The 17,674-nt window shown below is 37.8% G+C and overlaps 1 protein-coding gene across 7 annotated transcripts in view; it reads right to left on the reverse strand.

Annotated features, from left to right (window-relative positions):
• The window catches only part of SETD2 (SET domain containing 2, histone lysine methyltransferase), a 111,064-nt gene that overhangs the window by 67,411 nt on the left and 25,979 nt on the right, over nucleotides 1–17,674 (reverse strand). For 6 of the 7 annotated variants that reach the window (XR_007134005.1, XR_007134006.1, XR_007134004.1 and 3 more), the window contains exons 4-9: nucleotides 15,387–15,518; nucleotides 13,108–13,236; nucleotides 7,643–7,766; nucleotides 6,036–6,113; nucleotides 4,095–4,192; nucleotides 920–1,046 (exon numbers count right to left, since the gene is read on the reverse strand). Coding sequence is in view for 4 of the 7 variants with exons in the window: in XM_047772619.1 (XP_047628575.1) it covers nucleotides 920–1,046; nucleotides 4,095–4,192; nucleotides 6,036–6,113; nucleotides 7,643–7,766; nucleotides 13,108–13,236; nucleotides 15,387–15,518 (688 nt within the window). In the remaining 3 variants the exon portion in view is untranslated. Of the gene's footprint in view, nucleotides 1–919; nucleotides 1,047–4,094; nucleotides 4,193–6,035; nucleotides 6,114–7,642; nucleotides 7,767–13,107; nucleotides 13,237–15,386; nucleotides 15,519–17,488; nucleotides 17,543–17,674 lie in introns of those variants that run through there. The other variant, XM_047772652.1, reaches the window with a different exon arrangement.

A 17,674-nucleotide genomic window follows, 5' to 3' on the forward strand; every position in this document is an offset into this window, starting at 1 on the left:
CCTCAGAAAAAGACGCAAGAGGGTAGAGTTTCTGCTGTGGCTCAATGGATTAAGGACCTGATGTTGGCTCTTTAAGGACATGGATTCCATCCCTGGCCATGTGCAGTGAGTTGAAGATCTGACACTGCCACAAGCTGTGGCTTGGATCCAGTGTTGACATGGCTGTGGCATAAGCCGCAGCTGTAACTCTGTTTCGACCCCTGACCCAGGAACTTTCATATGCCACAGGTATGGCTGTAAAAAGAAAGACAAAAAGACAAAAAGGGAGGGGGGAATTTTTAAAAACAACAAAAAACCCGAGCCCTTTTAGTAGTAGACACCACTCACCTCCAGCAGTGACTGAGGTGAACTAAGGATGGAAAAGGCTACCAAACACTGTTTTAATGTATTAAATGAAAAGACCATCTGAAACCAACACTTTCTCACTCTTGGGTTGCCTGATATCTCTCAAAACTCACTTTATACCCCAAAAAGGATTTTCAGAGATTTTAAGAATACTTGCAAACAAAAGATAAGCCAGTACTAAAAGATTAGGAATGTGGATCAGACTTATATGACCCAAGAGATAAACATTTTACTTACATATAAAGTAAGATTAGGAGTTTTACAGGCTCTGGAAAACTATTAGCCCATGTGTTTTCAAGATGACTTCAATAGTTCTCAGTATCAATACAACATTGCAAATCAACTATACTCCAATATAAAATAAAAATTAAATTTAAAAAATTAGTCCTTAGTATCCAATTCTAATCTCTACAAAACTGAAATTAAAATAGCAACCATTCTTCTTTTCCATGATTATTTCATCTGACCCTAAATTTCTCAGGCTGTAGTCTAACTTTTCAAAATTCAATGAGGAAAGCTACTTTTCTTCTTAAAATGTATATGGTGAAAGTTGAAAGAGGAGGGGAAAACTTACTGAATCCTTCTTACGAGATCGTTCTTTCTTCATTTTCCCTCCTGCTGCTCTGATGCTGACTCTGTTCTCTCCTCCCAGGTAACCCCGGCAATTAGCCGACCCACAGAAACATTTCTGTGCTTCTTTCCTATTCAAGGAGCACAGGAAAGATGTCAGTTATGAGAAAGTAAACAACATAAAAATGTTGATAATATAGCAATTACATAAAAGAGAGAAGTCAATTCAGCCTAAAGAAAAAAAAAGGTACTTTAAGAGACACCAACCAAACTTGACGCTATCTAATGAAAATGCCAGAAAATTGCTCTTTAAAAAAGCCATTCTTGGAAGTTCCCGTCATGGCACAGCGGAAACGAATCCAACTAGGAACAATGAAGTTGCGGATTTGACCTCTGGCCTCGCTCAGTGGGTTAAGGATCCAGCACTGCTGTGAGCTGTGGTATAGGTCGCAGACTCGGCTCAGATCTGGCGTTGCTGTGGCTGTGGTGTAGGCTGGCGGATATAGCACTGACTTGACCTCTAGCCTGGGAACTTCCATATGTCGCCAGTTAAGGCCCTAAAAAGACCCCCCCCCAAAAAAAATTATTTTTCCAATCTTCCTTTGTTAGTTAGACAAAACTAGTCAAGAAGTTAGTAATTTCTCCATTTGTGAAGAGTACCTACTAATACATGAAATTAAGAGTTAATATACCTATTGGGGGTAAGAACAAACTGCTTACATAGATCAATATCTATTACTTATATGTAAATATTTAACTGGCACATAGAACAAAATGCATTATTATAAACAGATACATAGACATAAAATGCATTACTGGTAAAGGACACAATATCACAACGTTGTAAATCAACTATACTCAATAAAACCTTAAACAATAAAAAAAGAAAATGTGGTTATTAAAACTATCATTACATAAGGATGAGACTACTAATAAATATAGCCACAGAGCCAAGGAAAAGTGATGGAAAGAACACAGGCCTAAGTCTACAGGCTTGGGTATACCACCTCTGCCATTTATTTACTCTGTAACCAGAGCTACCCAAGGAAAACATGAAGGACTATTCCAAAAGTAAACTGATAGATTTAGTATATAACAGTAGCAATCAGAGGCACAAAAATATCCAATAAATAACAGCAGGGAATCACAAATAGCAGTTAATTTTCAGTTTCCCTTCTTTCAAAGAGGACAGCACAGACACAGGAAAAAAAATAATGGGGGTCTACACAGAACCTGGTCCAATCTTAACTCCAGAATACTTAAACATTGCCTAGATTAATTAGTACATGAGGTGCTGCAAAATGGTGGTATCATTACTACTTCATTTATTAGCTGAAATAACCTCTATAGGAACTTTCTCTCACAAACCTCTTGGTTTTATCTGAAGCAGAATTCACTTGGGAAAGTTAGGACAAACTTTTTTTTTTTAATCTTTTAATTTTTAAAATAGTAGTTACCAGTAGGGAGAGGGAGAGAGGGAAGGCCAAGGTAGGGACAGGAGATTAAAAGATATAAATTATTGTGTATAAAATAATTAAGCTACAAGGATATGTTATGTAACACAGGGAGTATAGCCAATATTTTGTAGTGATTATAGATAGATGGAATAAAACCTTTAAAAACTGTGAATCACTATGTTGTATACCTACAACGTCCTATTTCACATCAACTATACTTCAATTAGAAAATGAAAACCAGTTTTCTTTTTTCTTTTTTTTTTTTTTTTTGCTTTTGCTTTTTAGGGCTGCACTCGAGGCATATAGAAGTTTCCAAGCTCGGGGTCCAATCAGAGCTGCACCTGCTGGTCTATGCCACAGCAACATAGCATCAGAGCCGTGTCTGCAACCTACACCACAGCTCACAACAACACCGGAGCCTTAAACCACTGAACAAGGCCAGGGATTGAACCTGCATCCTCATGGATGCTAGTCAGATTCGTTAACCACTGAGCCACAAAGGGAATTCCTGAAAACTAGTTTTCTAAATCATTAATTGGTTCTCTTAGATTATGACTAATGTGGTTTTTGTTTATTTTTTGGCTACTTATGGCTTTACTGTATTTTTTTTTTTTTTTTTGGCCACACTGCAGCATGTGGAAACTCCCAGGCCAGGGATTGAACCCATGACACAGTTGCAGCCTGTGCCGTAACTACACCAATGCCAGATCCTGCTGCGCCACAAGGGAACTTTGTTTTGTTTTTAAAACTTTGTTAAAACTCATGGATTTTTCTTTTCAAATTTTTTTTTTATTAGGGCATTTTTTTTTTGAAATGAGTGCACCTCCAGCATATGGAAGTTCCTGGGCCAGGGACTAAATCTGAGCTGCCGCTGTGGCAATCAATGCCAAACCCCTTAACCTGATGTGCAGGACTGCGGATCAAACCTGCATTTCAGCAGCGACCCGAGCCACTCCAGTCAGGTTCTTAACCCACTATGCCACACTGGAAATTCAAAACTCATAGATTTTTCATAGTGTATTTCAAATCAGTTATTATTCTTATCCATGCTTACGTGTTAAAAGAACTCTCCCACTTTTGTTGAGTGAGTGTCTATTCAAGCTAACTCTGGAGTCCCTTTGACATGACCCTCCTAATCTTTTATAAATGGTTTTCTGGTATGACGAAATAACTAGGGTCATCTTGTTCAATTCCTGTCCTAAACTTGAAACCAGACATTTTTTTGTTCCCTTTAGTGGGTTTTTGTAAAACCACAATACAGGTGCTAGAGGTATTTAGTGCTACTTCATCAGTTATTGGTTTCAGTAGAGAGAACTAGGTAACATTATTTTTCAGAGCACAATGTGATATAGATGAACAACAGGATTAGTCATGAGTTGGTAACTGACAGATGAATGGTAGCTACACAGGGATTTTTTACACTGTTCTTTTTATACATACAAACTCTGTTAACAATCCTATTATAAAAGAGGTTTAAAATTACATTAGAAACATAATTATATAAATAAGGCAGCATGAAGTTCAGAGCAACATTATGTGGTTCCTGTACAATATCCCTTAATGGCCAAAAGTGTTAAAAAGTAGGAAAACACATAAAACTGAAACAGAACACTATAGGTAAGAGCTGACGGTTTATATAACTTCTCAGTAATTCACAGCTAAGTTCTGGATTTCTATATTTGCCCATCAGAAGCAGCAAAACATAACAGGATCAATACTCACCCATATCTTTGGAACTGATAGTCAAATGTTAACTCTGAGCCTGAAGGAACCAGTTTGGTGGTAAAAAACCCAACTCTCAGTTGTCCGTTCACAGTCCACTGAGATGTTTTTAAAAGAAAATAAATTAGTAACTGGTTAATCTATGTGTGTCATGTTTTTTTTTTAAAGGTCATTAGCTGCCTTAATTATGCATGTGCCTCTTTAGACAAAAAAGGCTTTTCCAAATAGCAAATGGGGAACTTAAAAAAAAGCAAACTAACATATTTAAGTATCACTCTTATTAAAATTAACTGCAACTTTTTTTTTTTTTTTGCTGCTTTTTAGGGCCACACCTCCAGTATATGCAAGTTTCCAGGCTAAGGGCAGAATCGGAGCTGCAGCTGCTGACCTACACCACAGCTCACAGCAATGCCAGATCCTGAACCCACTGAGCGAGGCCAAGGATACTAATCAGGTTCGTTACCACTGAGCCACAATGGGAACTCCTATTTTAACTTATCCTAATACACATTTCCACACAGTAAAGATTCACTTGTACTAAAAATAGGCAAATAGAAAATGCCTGGTGTCACAGAGTATCAGGCAAATTTATATTACTTTGTATTATGTTAAAAGTAACTATGTTCCAAGACAAGATGAGGCATGGAAAGAGGGAAACATTGATGCCGAAAGTTTAATTTCATGAAGCAGTGGTCATAAATGGCTGATTGTAGTGAAAGGGAAGGGAAGCATCAGAACAGATGCATAAAACTCAAAAACTAAAATGGGGTTAAATACACAAGAGTTAAACCTTGTAGTTCCAGAACATGTAAGATGTAAGCTGACTGGAGAGCTCCTATCTAGGCCACTGAAATATGTTATTGATTAAAAACCTAGACTTAAAGAGGTGAGGGGACACCTACAGTGGGAGTCTCACAGCTAGACATGTAGCCCCCAGTTGCAGGCAAAACCAGAACTAGAACTTAATTCGGTTAAATAATTCCACTCTGGGTTCTCCTATTCATTATGTGTTTTGGCTCTTAAAAGAGCCAAAGCTAAGATCAATTAGTACAGAGCTAAGATCAATTTGTACAGAGATCAAAGAGCAAAAAACAAAACTATGAGAGAGAATCACCGATATATTTTTCTAGGGAGTAGGTCCATAGCTTTCTTAACCTAAAAAAAGAACCAATATTTATTCTAATGCATACATATAACTTTTAATCTAAGCTTAAAACAGGAATTAGAAGGTACTAAGATCATTATCTCAAAATGTTATATCAGCAAATGGATTTATCAAGTGTTAACGACGTGCCAAGCACAGGGGCATAAAGATAAGCAAAACCCAAAGACTGGCCTTGTTGAGAAGCACTGAACCCACACGCACACCAGAGTATCTCTCATCTGTGGCCATTCAGCCCCTTATAAATGTTATTAAAACCATCAAATTTGGCATCTGGCTAAGACTGATAATATACTCAGATACAAAACTTGAATATAATAGCACATACTGGATTTTAACAAAACTACAATTTAGTTTTTTTATTTTAGCACCTTAAATAATATCTAAAATAATGGGCAAAGAGATGTGACAATTAAATGCAGTTGGAGTTCCTGGATTGGATCCCAGACCAGAAAAATGGCAGATGACAAAATCTGAATAAGGTCTTTAGACTACTTAACAGTATTTCCTGGATTGGGGAACTGTATTACGGTTATGTTCAATGTAGACATTTGGGGAAGCTAGTGAAGGACAGTGTATGGGAAATCTATACTACTTCCACACTTATTTCATAAATCTAAACTTATTTTGAAATAAAATATTTAACAAGACAGTAAGAAAAAATTACTTAAATGATTAAAAAATAAAATTCACGGTACCCTTTGATCAGAATCTAAAATTAATGTTCAGAACAGCACTCTTGAACAAATATCCCAAACCCTAAATATACCTCAACTTACTTTTTGAGTCTCGCAGTTTGGCTCACAGCTGTGATTCATGAACCGGGAGCAATTTCCTTTCTGAGTAGCATCTATTATCTAGGGAAAAGGATAATTAAAGAGTTAAAAATGAGACCTTATATGTTCATTTTGCAAAGGAAAGGCATCGGGCACATTGAATACATTTATCCCTGATCTACCCTTCCTTTAGAGAATTCTCTCATACTACCTTTACACATCAAAGTGACAACCAACTGCCCCATCAAAAAGATTTGACAACGATCAACTTTTTACCTATAGGCAAAATCATCTCTAAATCTATCAACTGTCTCTCTCATTTTTTTCAGCTATTTCTTTCATCCTTTTTTATTCCTATCTTTCTTCGTAAGCATAAAATTTCATCTTAAAATGTATGCTACAGCACAGTGCAGTAGCTCCCAAATTTGAGTGTCTATCTGAATCTACTGGAAAACTTGTTAAAACTCTTGTTGGACCCACTGTCAAAGTGAGATATAGCAGATCCTGGGATAAGTTCCTACAATTTGAATTTTCACACAGAATGTGGAGGCAGACATGAGAATCTTGCAGAATTCTATTAAGCCAGACATTAAAGAGATTTGTAAATGACACTGTTCACTCAAGAAAAAATTTTTGAAAATACTTAGTTTTCATAAAAGCATGTTATTTGTGTCAACATATTTGTGTCAACATATTGTCAATTCCAAATGGTTTAATAAACATTCCAACTTCTCAGCTTTTATTTTCAATGTGATAAATATAATCCACATAAACAAAAGCTCTTTGGGGGCCATCAATAATTTTTAAGAATTACAGTATTGGGAGTTCCCATCGTGGTGCAGTGGTTAACGAATCCGACTAGGAACCACGAGGTTGCGGGTTCGGTCCCTGCCCTTGCTCAGTGGGTTACCGATCCGGCGTTGCCGTGAGCTGTGGTATAGGTTGCAGACGCGGCTCGGATCCTGCGTTGCTGTGGCTCTGGCGTAGGCCAGTGGCTCCAGCTCCGATTCGACCCCTGGCCTGGGAACTTCCATATGCCGCGGGAGTGGCCCAAAGAAATAACAAAGACAAAAAAAAAAAAAAAGAATTACAGTATGGGAGTTCCCGTCATAGCACAGTGGTTAACAAATCCGACTAGGAACCATGAGGTTGTGGGTTCGATCCCTGGCCTTGCTCAGTGGGTTAAGGACCCAGCATTGCCGTGAGCTGTGGTGTAGGTTGCAGACTCAGCTTGGATCCTGGGTTGCTGTGGCTCTGGTGTAGGCCAGCAGCTATAGCTCCGATTAGACCCCTAGCCTGAGAACCTCCATATGTCTCGGGAAGCAGCCCTAAAAAAGGCAAAAAGGACCAAAAAAAAAAAAAGAATTACAGTATGAAGCATGTATATTTACATTTACATGTATAAATACCTCTCTCCTCCCCTCCACTCCCTCATCCTTTTTGTAAGCAAATAGAAAAAACCTATACAGGGAGTTCTTTTGAGGTGTAGTAGGTAAATGATCTGGCGTTGTCACTGCAGTGGCACAGGTTATAGATTCCTGGCCTGGGAAGTTTCATATGTCGTGGGTGTAGCCAAAAAAAACCCAAAGAAACACATCCATGCCATTTACCTCATCATTCTTCAGGGCCATGAAATAGTAGTGGATGTTTTTGTTTCGAGCATACTCCTTTACCCGGGCTTTAAACTCTTTATGATCAAGTACCTCTCCACAATATTCCAGGACAAAAGTGTTCCTGGCAAAAGAAAAATAAAACAGTATTTTCTGTCTAGGAGCTACATGGTAAAACACATACAGCCATGCAAAAATAATGAAATTTAAAGAACTACTGTAAAGTGGATAGATTTGTTATTATACAAGATGTACAAAATATGTGTAATCAAGGTTGATTTTCTCCTTCCTAATACTTTTCGAAGAATACTGACTCTAAGAAGCTTTTATAATTTATGCATATACCAAAATGTATATCCTTGTTCTAACTAGATATTAAAACAAACTTTTAAGTCTGCTCTACGTTATCATGAAAATGATGATTCATAACTGAGAAACAGATATCAGGAAGAAATGAAAACTTAGAGGCTTTATGTTCTAAGAAAAAAGAAAGCAAATACAGCAGCCCTCCCTACTACATTTACACTCCAAAGTCTCTAATGATGTTAAAGGTCAAAAATACCTTTTCTCGGAGTTCCCATCCTAGCGCAGTGGTTAACGAATCCAACTAGGAACCATGAGGTTTCGGGTTCAATCCCTGGCCTTGTTCAGTGGGTTAAGGATCCGGCGTTGCCGTGAGCTGTGCTGTAGGTCGAAGACGTGGCTCAGATCCCGCATTGCTGTGGCTGTGGCGTAGGCCGGCAGCTATGGCTCCGCTTCGACCCCTAGCCTGGGAACCTCCATATGCCGCGGGAAGCAGCCCTAGAAAAGGCAAAAAGACAAAAAAAACAAAAACAAAAAAAAAACCTTTTCTCTGATTGCATTCTCTGAGTTCTCTTGCATTTGTCAACAATTATGATTAACCTCTCTTCTGGCTTCTTTCTACCTTCTACCCTGACTGTTCTTCGTGTGGTTCTTTACCTACCTCTTCTCTATTAAAGATACTAATCCTCAGTCTCTTTCCCCTCCCTCTATTTTATAAAAGCCCAATCTCACCAATGACTTCAAGGATCACCTCCATATAAACAAATGCTTCTCTATGCTTCACTCCCAAGTTCTACCTGGAAGTCTTGTTTTATCCCTTCAAAACAAACACACCCTCATACTAACCAGAGATTATTGAAATGTAAAAATGTAAATCATTTCTACTTATTTACGATATACTAACATAATCAGTACACTTACTAAAGAAAGAACTGGCCAATTGAAAAAATTAAAACCACTTATTGTAGAAAATAAAGCAATTAAAGTTAATGAGAAAAGAGTTATGCAAAAAAGAAAAAAGTCCAAACCAGGATTAGAGAAATGTAATATATGGATATACATGCATTTGTCTAACAGTCCATTGCAAACACATTTAGGTCTCTCAACAATTAAAATCTGATTACTCATAGATACTCCTGAAAAGTCAAATTACTATCTTTATAAACAATACTTTAATATTCCTTTCTAACCTTGAAGCTTATCATTTTCTAAGTAATGTACTAGAATGATCACAAAATTTGAGCGCCTATGATGTTGGACCCTATACTTCTAGGATCAGCACCCCCTAGCCTGGAGAAAAATAAAAACGGTACATCATAGCTGCTCTGTAGATTAAATGTGATAATGACTATAAAACATACCTTATGCAGGATCTGGAACCTCATCTTAAAAATGTCAAAAACGTGTCCAGTTCCTCAAGTGACAAAAACTAAATTCTCCTCCCTAAACTTGCTCCTTTTAAAGTTTACTAGAAGCTCCTTCCCATCATGGCACAGCAGAAACAAATTCAACTAGGAACCATGAGGTTGTGGGTTCGTTCCTTGGCCTTGCTTAGTGGGTTAAGGATCCGGCGTTGCCGTGAGCTGTGGTGCAGGTCGCAGATGTGGCTTGGATCCCACATTGCTATGCCTATGGTGTAGGCCAGCAGCTGTAGCTCCAATTGGCCCCCTAGCCTGGGAACCTTCATATGAGGCAGGTGTGGCCCTAAAAAGCAAAAGCAATAAAAATAAAAAATAAAGCTTACTAATGCCCAGTGATATCAGTGTTATGCCTATTAGCACATAAATAAGATGGAATTTAGAGAAGTGCAGATCACCTTAGAGGTCATAAAACTTGATTTATTGCCTGGGATTTAAACCCCACCCAAAAGACTGCTTATCCCTTTGTGATATATAAGGATACTTTCTTCTACTGTACTAAAATATTCTATTCTGATGACACTGCTCTCAAATCATCTCTTCACTTAAAAAACATTCACTTAAAAAAAGTTAAATACCAGAACCTGGTCAACCACTAAATCACTCAAGAGTAAAAACTTCACACTATCAAGAAATCTAAAGGACATACCAGTAACCATGGATCCAACAGTTTAGACTTGATCAAGCAGCTGAGAGAAAAGTTTTCAAAACCCTTTAGCGCCTAACCTCCAAAAAACTAAATGAGGCAAATACAAAAGTTTATCATGCAGTCCTTAAAACTGGTTAGATAAAATAGATTTAGGTTTCTTAGAAAAGTCTATGTATATATGTATATATATGTACATATGTATGTATGTATATGTGTATGTATATATGTGTGTGTGTGTGTATGTATATATGCACACATATGTATATATAAAAAAAAAAACAAAAAAGTGCAGAACATCAAATGGCCTGGTATGCAGTGACTAAAGCCCCTAAAGGAAGAGGCAATCATTCTTATGATTCTTAGTTAATCTTTGGAGTTCCCATCATGGCTCAGTGGTTAACGAATCTGACTAGGAACCATGAGGTTGCAGGTTAGAACCCCGGCCTCGCTCAGTGGGTTAAGGATCCAGCGTTGCCGTGAGCTGTGGTTTAAGTCGCAGACGCGGCTCAGATCTGGCATTGCTGTGGCTCTGGTGTAGGCTGGTAGTTACAGCTCCAATTAGACCCCTAGGCTGGGAAACTCCATATCCCGTAGGTGTGGCCCTAGAAAAGACACAAAGACAAAAAAAAAAAAACAACCAAAAAACCAATCTAAGTCTGACATTGCTCTTGGCAAGGAGATTTCCTCACTTAAAGCTTGTTAAAGGCAACAAGGTTCCACTGTGGCAGGCATACAGATGGAAGAGGGCAGAAACTGTCAATAACACTGCAAAACTAGATGGCTGTAAATATGGAAAGTTTAAAATTCATCAACAAGATGGACTGATGAATAGACAAAGAGATGGACACATGACAAATACATAACAAAGCAAACAGCAAAATGTCAACAACTTTAGGACCCAAGTGGTGGTTATATGGGCATGAACTATTCAATTCTTTCAACTTTTCAACGTTTTCATAAAACATTATAGGAGGGAAAGCGTTTTAAAAAGTCCAATTTGCCCTAATGTCCATGAAGTGATGATAAATAAAATGTAGTATTATTCAGTAACAAAGTGCTGACACATGCTACAACAAAGACGAAACCTCAAAAATATGAAGACATGCTGAACTTTGGGCCATTTGCCATCCTGAGTCCTAGGAAAGATGGTGCCACTGGATGAAAGCTTTTTTTAAACGAAAGAATGAAATGAAGAGGGACCTTCCCCCTCCTCCAGCTGTTTGCTGCTATATCCTCAGCTCCTGCAGAAAAGTGAATGCATTTTGGATCCATAATGCCAGTGCTGAAACCAGTGACCCACCTATGTAATACTGGGCAAGTTGCCCAACCCTCTGAGCCTCACTCCCCTTATCTGTCAACAAATGCACATAGTAATAGCCACCTTTTGAGGGACAGTCATTGTCATATCTGAACTAGCAAACATAAAGGGCTCACCAGCAAAAAATAAAATAAAACAAAAAACCACAATGCTTTCTCTAAGAAGCCATGTGGCACACTAGAAACAAATCTGAATAATATCCCTGAGGATGAATACCTGGCCTCGCTTAGTGGGTCCAGGATGAAGCACTGCCATGAGCCATGGTGTAGGTCACAGAAGCAGCTTGGATCTAGAGTTACTGTGGCTGTGGTATAGGCCGGCAGCTGTAGCTCCAGTTTGACCCCTAGTCTGGAAACTTCCACATGCTGAAGGTGTGGCCTTAAAAGGCAAAAAAAAAAAGGCAGCAGCAGCAGCCAGACACAAAAAGTCATATTTATATCACTTTGTTTATATGAAATATCTAGAAGAGGTAAATCCATAGAGATGGCAGATTTAGAGGCGCCAAGGGCTGGGAAGAAGGGGCAATAAGGAGATTCTGCTTAATGGGTACAGGGTTTCCTTTTGGGGTGATAAAAATTTTTGGAACTCAACAAAGGGGACAGCTACTCAATACTGTGAATGTACTAAATGCCAGTGAATTTTGCACTTTTAAAAGATTAATAGTTGGATTAAATCCCTGGCCCCAGGAACTTCCATATGCCGTTAGCGTGGCCATAAAATGAAAAATAAAAGGTTAACGGGGAGTTCCCGTTGTGGCGCAGTGGTTAATGAATTCGACTAGGAACCATGAGGTTGCGGGTTCGGTCCCTGCCCTTGCTCAGTGGGTTACCGATCCGGTGTTGCCGTGAGCTGTGGTGTAGGCTGCAGACGCGGCTCGGATCCTGCGTTGCTGTGGCTCTGGCATAGGCCAGTGGCTACAGCTCCGATTCGACCCCTAGCCTGGGAACCTCCATATGCCGAGGGAGCGGCCCAAAGAAATAGCAAAAAGACAAAAAAAAAAAAAAAGGTTAACGGGAGTTCCCTGGTGGCCTAGGGATTAAGGATTCAGCATTGTCACTCCTATGGCCTGTATTCACTCTCTGGCCTGGAAATTTCTGCATAGCATAGACACGTCCCCTCCCCCCACCCAGTTGCATTTGGAATCCAGTAACATTAAGTCAACCTGGACAGCACTGCCTTCCATTCCTACAGCCTAAAACTGAAGGGTTTTGGTAGGGAATTGCTTTTTAGTGGAATCTGTCATGGTATTTTACACTAACTAGCAGCTTTGCTTCAAATACCTCCTCCTCATCCTCTTCACATCCAACAGTATGCCCTTGTTAAGTGGGACTGCTCTATCAGTGAACATCTGAATAGCCAAGAACTAAAAATTTATAAAATTGTTATTACCAATAGCATATGGAAGTTACCTAAGTAAAGATGTAGGAAACATGGAAATATTAAGTTATTGCATATTTTACCAAAGCAAGGTTCTCTGTGAGTAGCTGAACACAGCTAAAGAACTTTAGGAAATTTTAACCTGCTATGTGAACCAGTCAATCACACATTCTCTTCCTCCTTCTCTAGTCTCCTTTGCCATAACACACATGGGAATCCTGAGCCATCACAGTCTCTGTTGCATGTAACAAGAATTTACACTGAAGTAAAATGTGAAAAAGAAACTAGTTCTGAACAATTATCATTATTAAAGTGCAGTGAATATCTACAAATTATTTGCCTACAAAGTATTTAACCAACTTCAGCAACACAAATGAAAAGTGATTAAAACATAACTTACGAAGGAAGGTCTTTAGCAGCTCTCAAGCCCCAGCCTTTCTTTTCTGTGAGTATGACTTCCACATCTGCATGCTGTTTTCTCTGAAACCGTCTATTGGAACAATAATCCCCATTTGGACACCGAGAAGAACTGAAATGACAAATGGAGAAAATTAATTCTTCAAAACAGCAAAAGAACCAAAAACACTAAAATGTGTTATGTGAACTTATTTGTATCTTTATGGCATAATTAGCATACGTGTGATAAACCTCAAGTGAGCCATCCTCAATAATTCTTTCCACCATGAAGAGATTCCTTAGAATCGAGTGTCTACCTTGTTAAACAGATGATGTCCACAATACAGCCTTGTCATCTAGCCAGTAACTACTCCCTGAGTGGGTAAGACACATTTCCAAGCTGCATGTAAGTTTGCAGTACTCTGACAACCGTGCAACTTATTTTCCATCACTGAACCTTTGCTTATACTCCACTACAATCATGATTAATTTCATCTTTTGCAGTCACATGATCTACTACTCATTATTAGCTTCATCTTCTGAATGTAGCTAACTGCCTGATCAACATTTAAGAGAAACCAAAGTCATCATTAAACATATCCTTGTTCAGGAGTTCCTGTCACGCCTCAGCAGAAACAAATCTGACTAGCATCCATGAGGTCACAGATTCGATCCCTGGCCTTGCTCAGTGGGTTAAGGATTCGGCATTACCATGAGCTGTGGTGTAGGTCATAGACGCAGCTCAGATCCTGCGTTGCTGTGGCTGTGGTGTAGGCTGACGGCTACAGCTCCACTTCAACCCCTAGCCTGGGAACCTCTATATGCTGCAGGTATGGCCCTGAAAAGGTAAAAAAACATATCCTTGTTCAGAGTAAACACAATATAAAGTGACAAAGCTCATCCTTCATGAATCCTGGAATAAAACATTACTGAATTCTTAGTATTCCAAAGCTGACAGACACAAAGACCTTACTTTTAATACTGAGTAAGGCTACAATAGAAATTACCAATTATTTCCAATGTATTTATTGGAAATTTATTCCCAAACCCAAAAAGAGTAACATTTTTACAAATGCCCAAAGGATCCAAGGTTCACTCTGGAGGCAGTGAAGGAAAGCTTTCAGGCGGGAACAGGATTAAAGCAGAATCTCTAAATGACACATAGGATATGGATAGATAAAGAAAATGAGATATAACGGTGCCCATCTGAAGGCAAAAAACAGGAAACAAGACCTACTTGAGGAAAGGGGAATAAAACAGCTAAGGATATTGATAAGAAGATAAAAAGGCAGGTTGCTGATGTACCGTGAAGGGTTCCAGGCTACATTTGAACCTAATGTTGAGAGCTATTAGAAGTTTGAGCATGGGAATAACATGAAATAAGAAATTCTGTACTTCACATCTGTTCAGCAAGAATGGCTGGAAAATCCAGAAGAATGCATAGACTGGGGCAACAATGTCAAATTAGGAGAATAGTGCTCTTATGTCTCCTCTCCTGAGCTTTGAAAGAAACACTTCATTAACACTAAAACTAAGGTGTCTATACTATAAATCATTTAAATATTCTTTCCATATTAAAAATAAAGATACAATTTTCAATCAGATAGGTAAAAAAATTTTTTAATGTAAAAACATTTAGTTTATACAAAAAATATAGATGCAAACATCTATCAATAGAATATTAATAATTATGGGTTAACTATGAATAGAATATATAATGCATCCAAGGGGAAGATTTTGGTAGGTCTAAATATATAGCTCTGAATAGGTCTCTAAAACATATTTGAGAGTGTGTGATTGGGTGAGGGGAAACAAAGTTGCAAAAAATACATATAGTTAGGATTTAATTTCTACACATAAAAAAAGAAAATGTATACCTATGCTTGTATAGGCATAAAAATTATCTGGAAAGTCTACAAACAGAGGAGCTGAGATCTAGGAGAGCAAGATATTTTACTTTAAGCATTTGTGAAATGTTAGGGTTTTAGCTTACAGTAAAAGCAAAAAATACCAACACTTCAGGACATGAACCTTAGAGATAAAAAGAGACTGTACAAAAATTAATAAACTATGTTAGAATCAGAAGTGTGTACTATAATTAACATACAATGCAAGAGAAATCTGTCTCCTTATAAACACTATTATACAGCAGAGGTTTCGCTGCTCTTAAATACTCAACAACAGGTAGAAGAAGAAAAGTTAAATTTTACTCTTAATAATTCTTTTTAATACTTAGAGACATTTAATAGACTGAGCAATAGCAGAGCGTTCTAATTTACTTACCATTCAATCATGAGGAGTCGATTAAGACAATCTTCCCCACAAGCTATTTCACCTTGAGCTCTTTCATCTTTAGAAAGAGGTGTACACTCACACTGCATTCGCTTAATATCCCGATGGGATTTATTCTTCTTTCTATTGAGTAAAATTGTATTAAAATTGGTTAAATAAATGTCCTGGCAAGGGTACAAAATACATGATCAAAAACATACTAAATCTCATTAGTTTCATATTTTATGATTCTGATTAAGTCAGTCATTCAAAAATAAGAGAACGTCTAATTCCTAAACATTTGTGAGAATGAGAACACTAAGAACTGTGTTGCAAAGTAGGTGAAAGAGACATCCTCAGCCCTGGCCAATGGGAGGATGGGGTAAGTCTATCTTTTTAGGGCCGCACTCTCGGCATATACATGGAGGTTCCCAGACGAAGGGTCAAACTGGAGCTGTAGCTGCCGGCCACAGCCACAGCAACTTGGGATCCAAGCCATGTCTGAGACCTATACCACAGCTCACAACAACATGGATCCTTAATCCACTGAACGAGGCCAGGGATTGAACCTGCATCCTCATGGATACTAGCTGGGTTCGTTAACCACTGAGCCAGGACCGGAACTCCAGCACTTATTTCCTATTCCTTGTCATCTAAGCCTCAAATTCTGAGCAATTTCATGTGTCAATGGTCATATTTAGCTCCAGAGAAAAGAAAAATCATGAATATCAAATAATAACACAGCTGATTAAAGTTAAGAATCATGGGTATACAACTAATAATTGAGATATAAGGCTTAGGAAAAAAGGGAGCTGCTAAAAAATAATGTTTTTAATTAAGACTTTAACTCAAATCTTTCAGAGAATCCTCAGTAACATCACTCTTATACAAATCCTGTTTAAAAGAAAATTGAATGATTAAAAAAAAGACATTTATTATTACAGAATAGTACTATTACAGTGGGCTAAACTTTCTCAATGTAGATTTAGGGGAAGAAGATAAACTGTTCAGAATTCACTGGGTTTGGAGTTCCCTGGTGGCCTAGCAGCTAAAGGATCTGATCTTGTCACTGCTGTGGTTCAGGTTCCTGCTGTAGTGCAGGTTCGATCCCTGGCTCAGGAACTTCCGCATGCTGCAGGCACAGCCCAAAAAAAAAACCTGAGTTCATAAATATCTATGCCCGAGTTTGAAAAAGTGAAAATGTGATTATTTACTGGTCTTGAACTCTATTTTTTGATCTTTGTCAAAAAGAAAGAAAAAAAAAATTCAAGGACAGATAAGATCTCCTTAAGATTAGGGAACTATGATTTACTCAAAGTATCAGAAAAGTGAAAAGCACAGCTGCCCTAAGTGGCTGTCTTAATCTCCTAACCTGCTTTCACCTTCAACATATGTTCTATTACAGTCTCAGTTTTATAAAATACCTAAAGATTGTCATGATAGTTTCCACTAAGTTTGAGTAACAAGAATGATTCACCTGATCAATTAAACACAACTCCTTAATGAGCTTAAGAATACGCTTAGCCCAAAGATGACTAAAGGTAAACAAAATATCTATTTACAAGTACTTAAAAAGCTATCATTTTGAAGAATCAGCAGTAGCTTTACTTTGAATTGCTCCAGAATGCCAGATCAGGACTAATGGGGAAAGATTTTTTTAAGGTAAGCCTATTTTTACTAGGCATAAGAGTGTTTTACTGCAATTTGCCTTCTTAATGGCTGCTATAAATGCTCAGCATATAACAGGCACTTTAAAATATTGAATATGTATAAATGCTTCCCACTTCAAAAAGGCCTTCCAATGTCTAACACCAACCAAATCTATTACATGCAGTCTTATGTATACATGAAACTCAGTATTGAATAAAAGCCAGAAGGTGGGTTGATTAATTTTATTTTTATTCTTTTACAAAAAGCCTATAAGTTGCATCACTCTACTCACACAATTCCTAAGGAGTACTACTTAAAATATCCAACATTTCGAATTTAACCTAATTTACAACTAGATATAAATGAACATAATTGTAAGAGGCTCTCTTTATCATTAAAAAGAAAGTTTTTTTTTTAATAGGAAAAACTTCTAACTGGTCTAATTTTAAAATGAAGTCTTTTACCTTATCCACAGTGGAAAATGTCTTCATTTTAAAAAATTTTGAATGCTTAAAGGGATGATGGCTAGGATGACTCTCAACTAGAGGAGAAATTTCCAAAAGGAGGTAGGTGGTTAGGAGACTATAATTTTTTTTTAAAAAAAAATGCATATTCAACATATATTACATTTGGAAAATGAGATTATCAAA

This window comes from Phacochoerus africanus, chromosome 1 (genome assembly GCF_016906955.1).
Source record: "Phacochoerus africanus isolate WHEZ1 chromosome 1, ROS_Pafr_v1, whole genome shotgun sequence".
Lineage (NCBI taxonomy): Eukaryota > Metazoa > Chordata > Mammalia > Artiodactyla > Suidae > Phacochoerus > Phacochoerus africanus.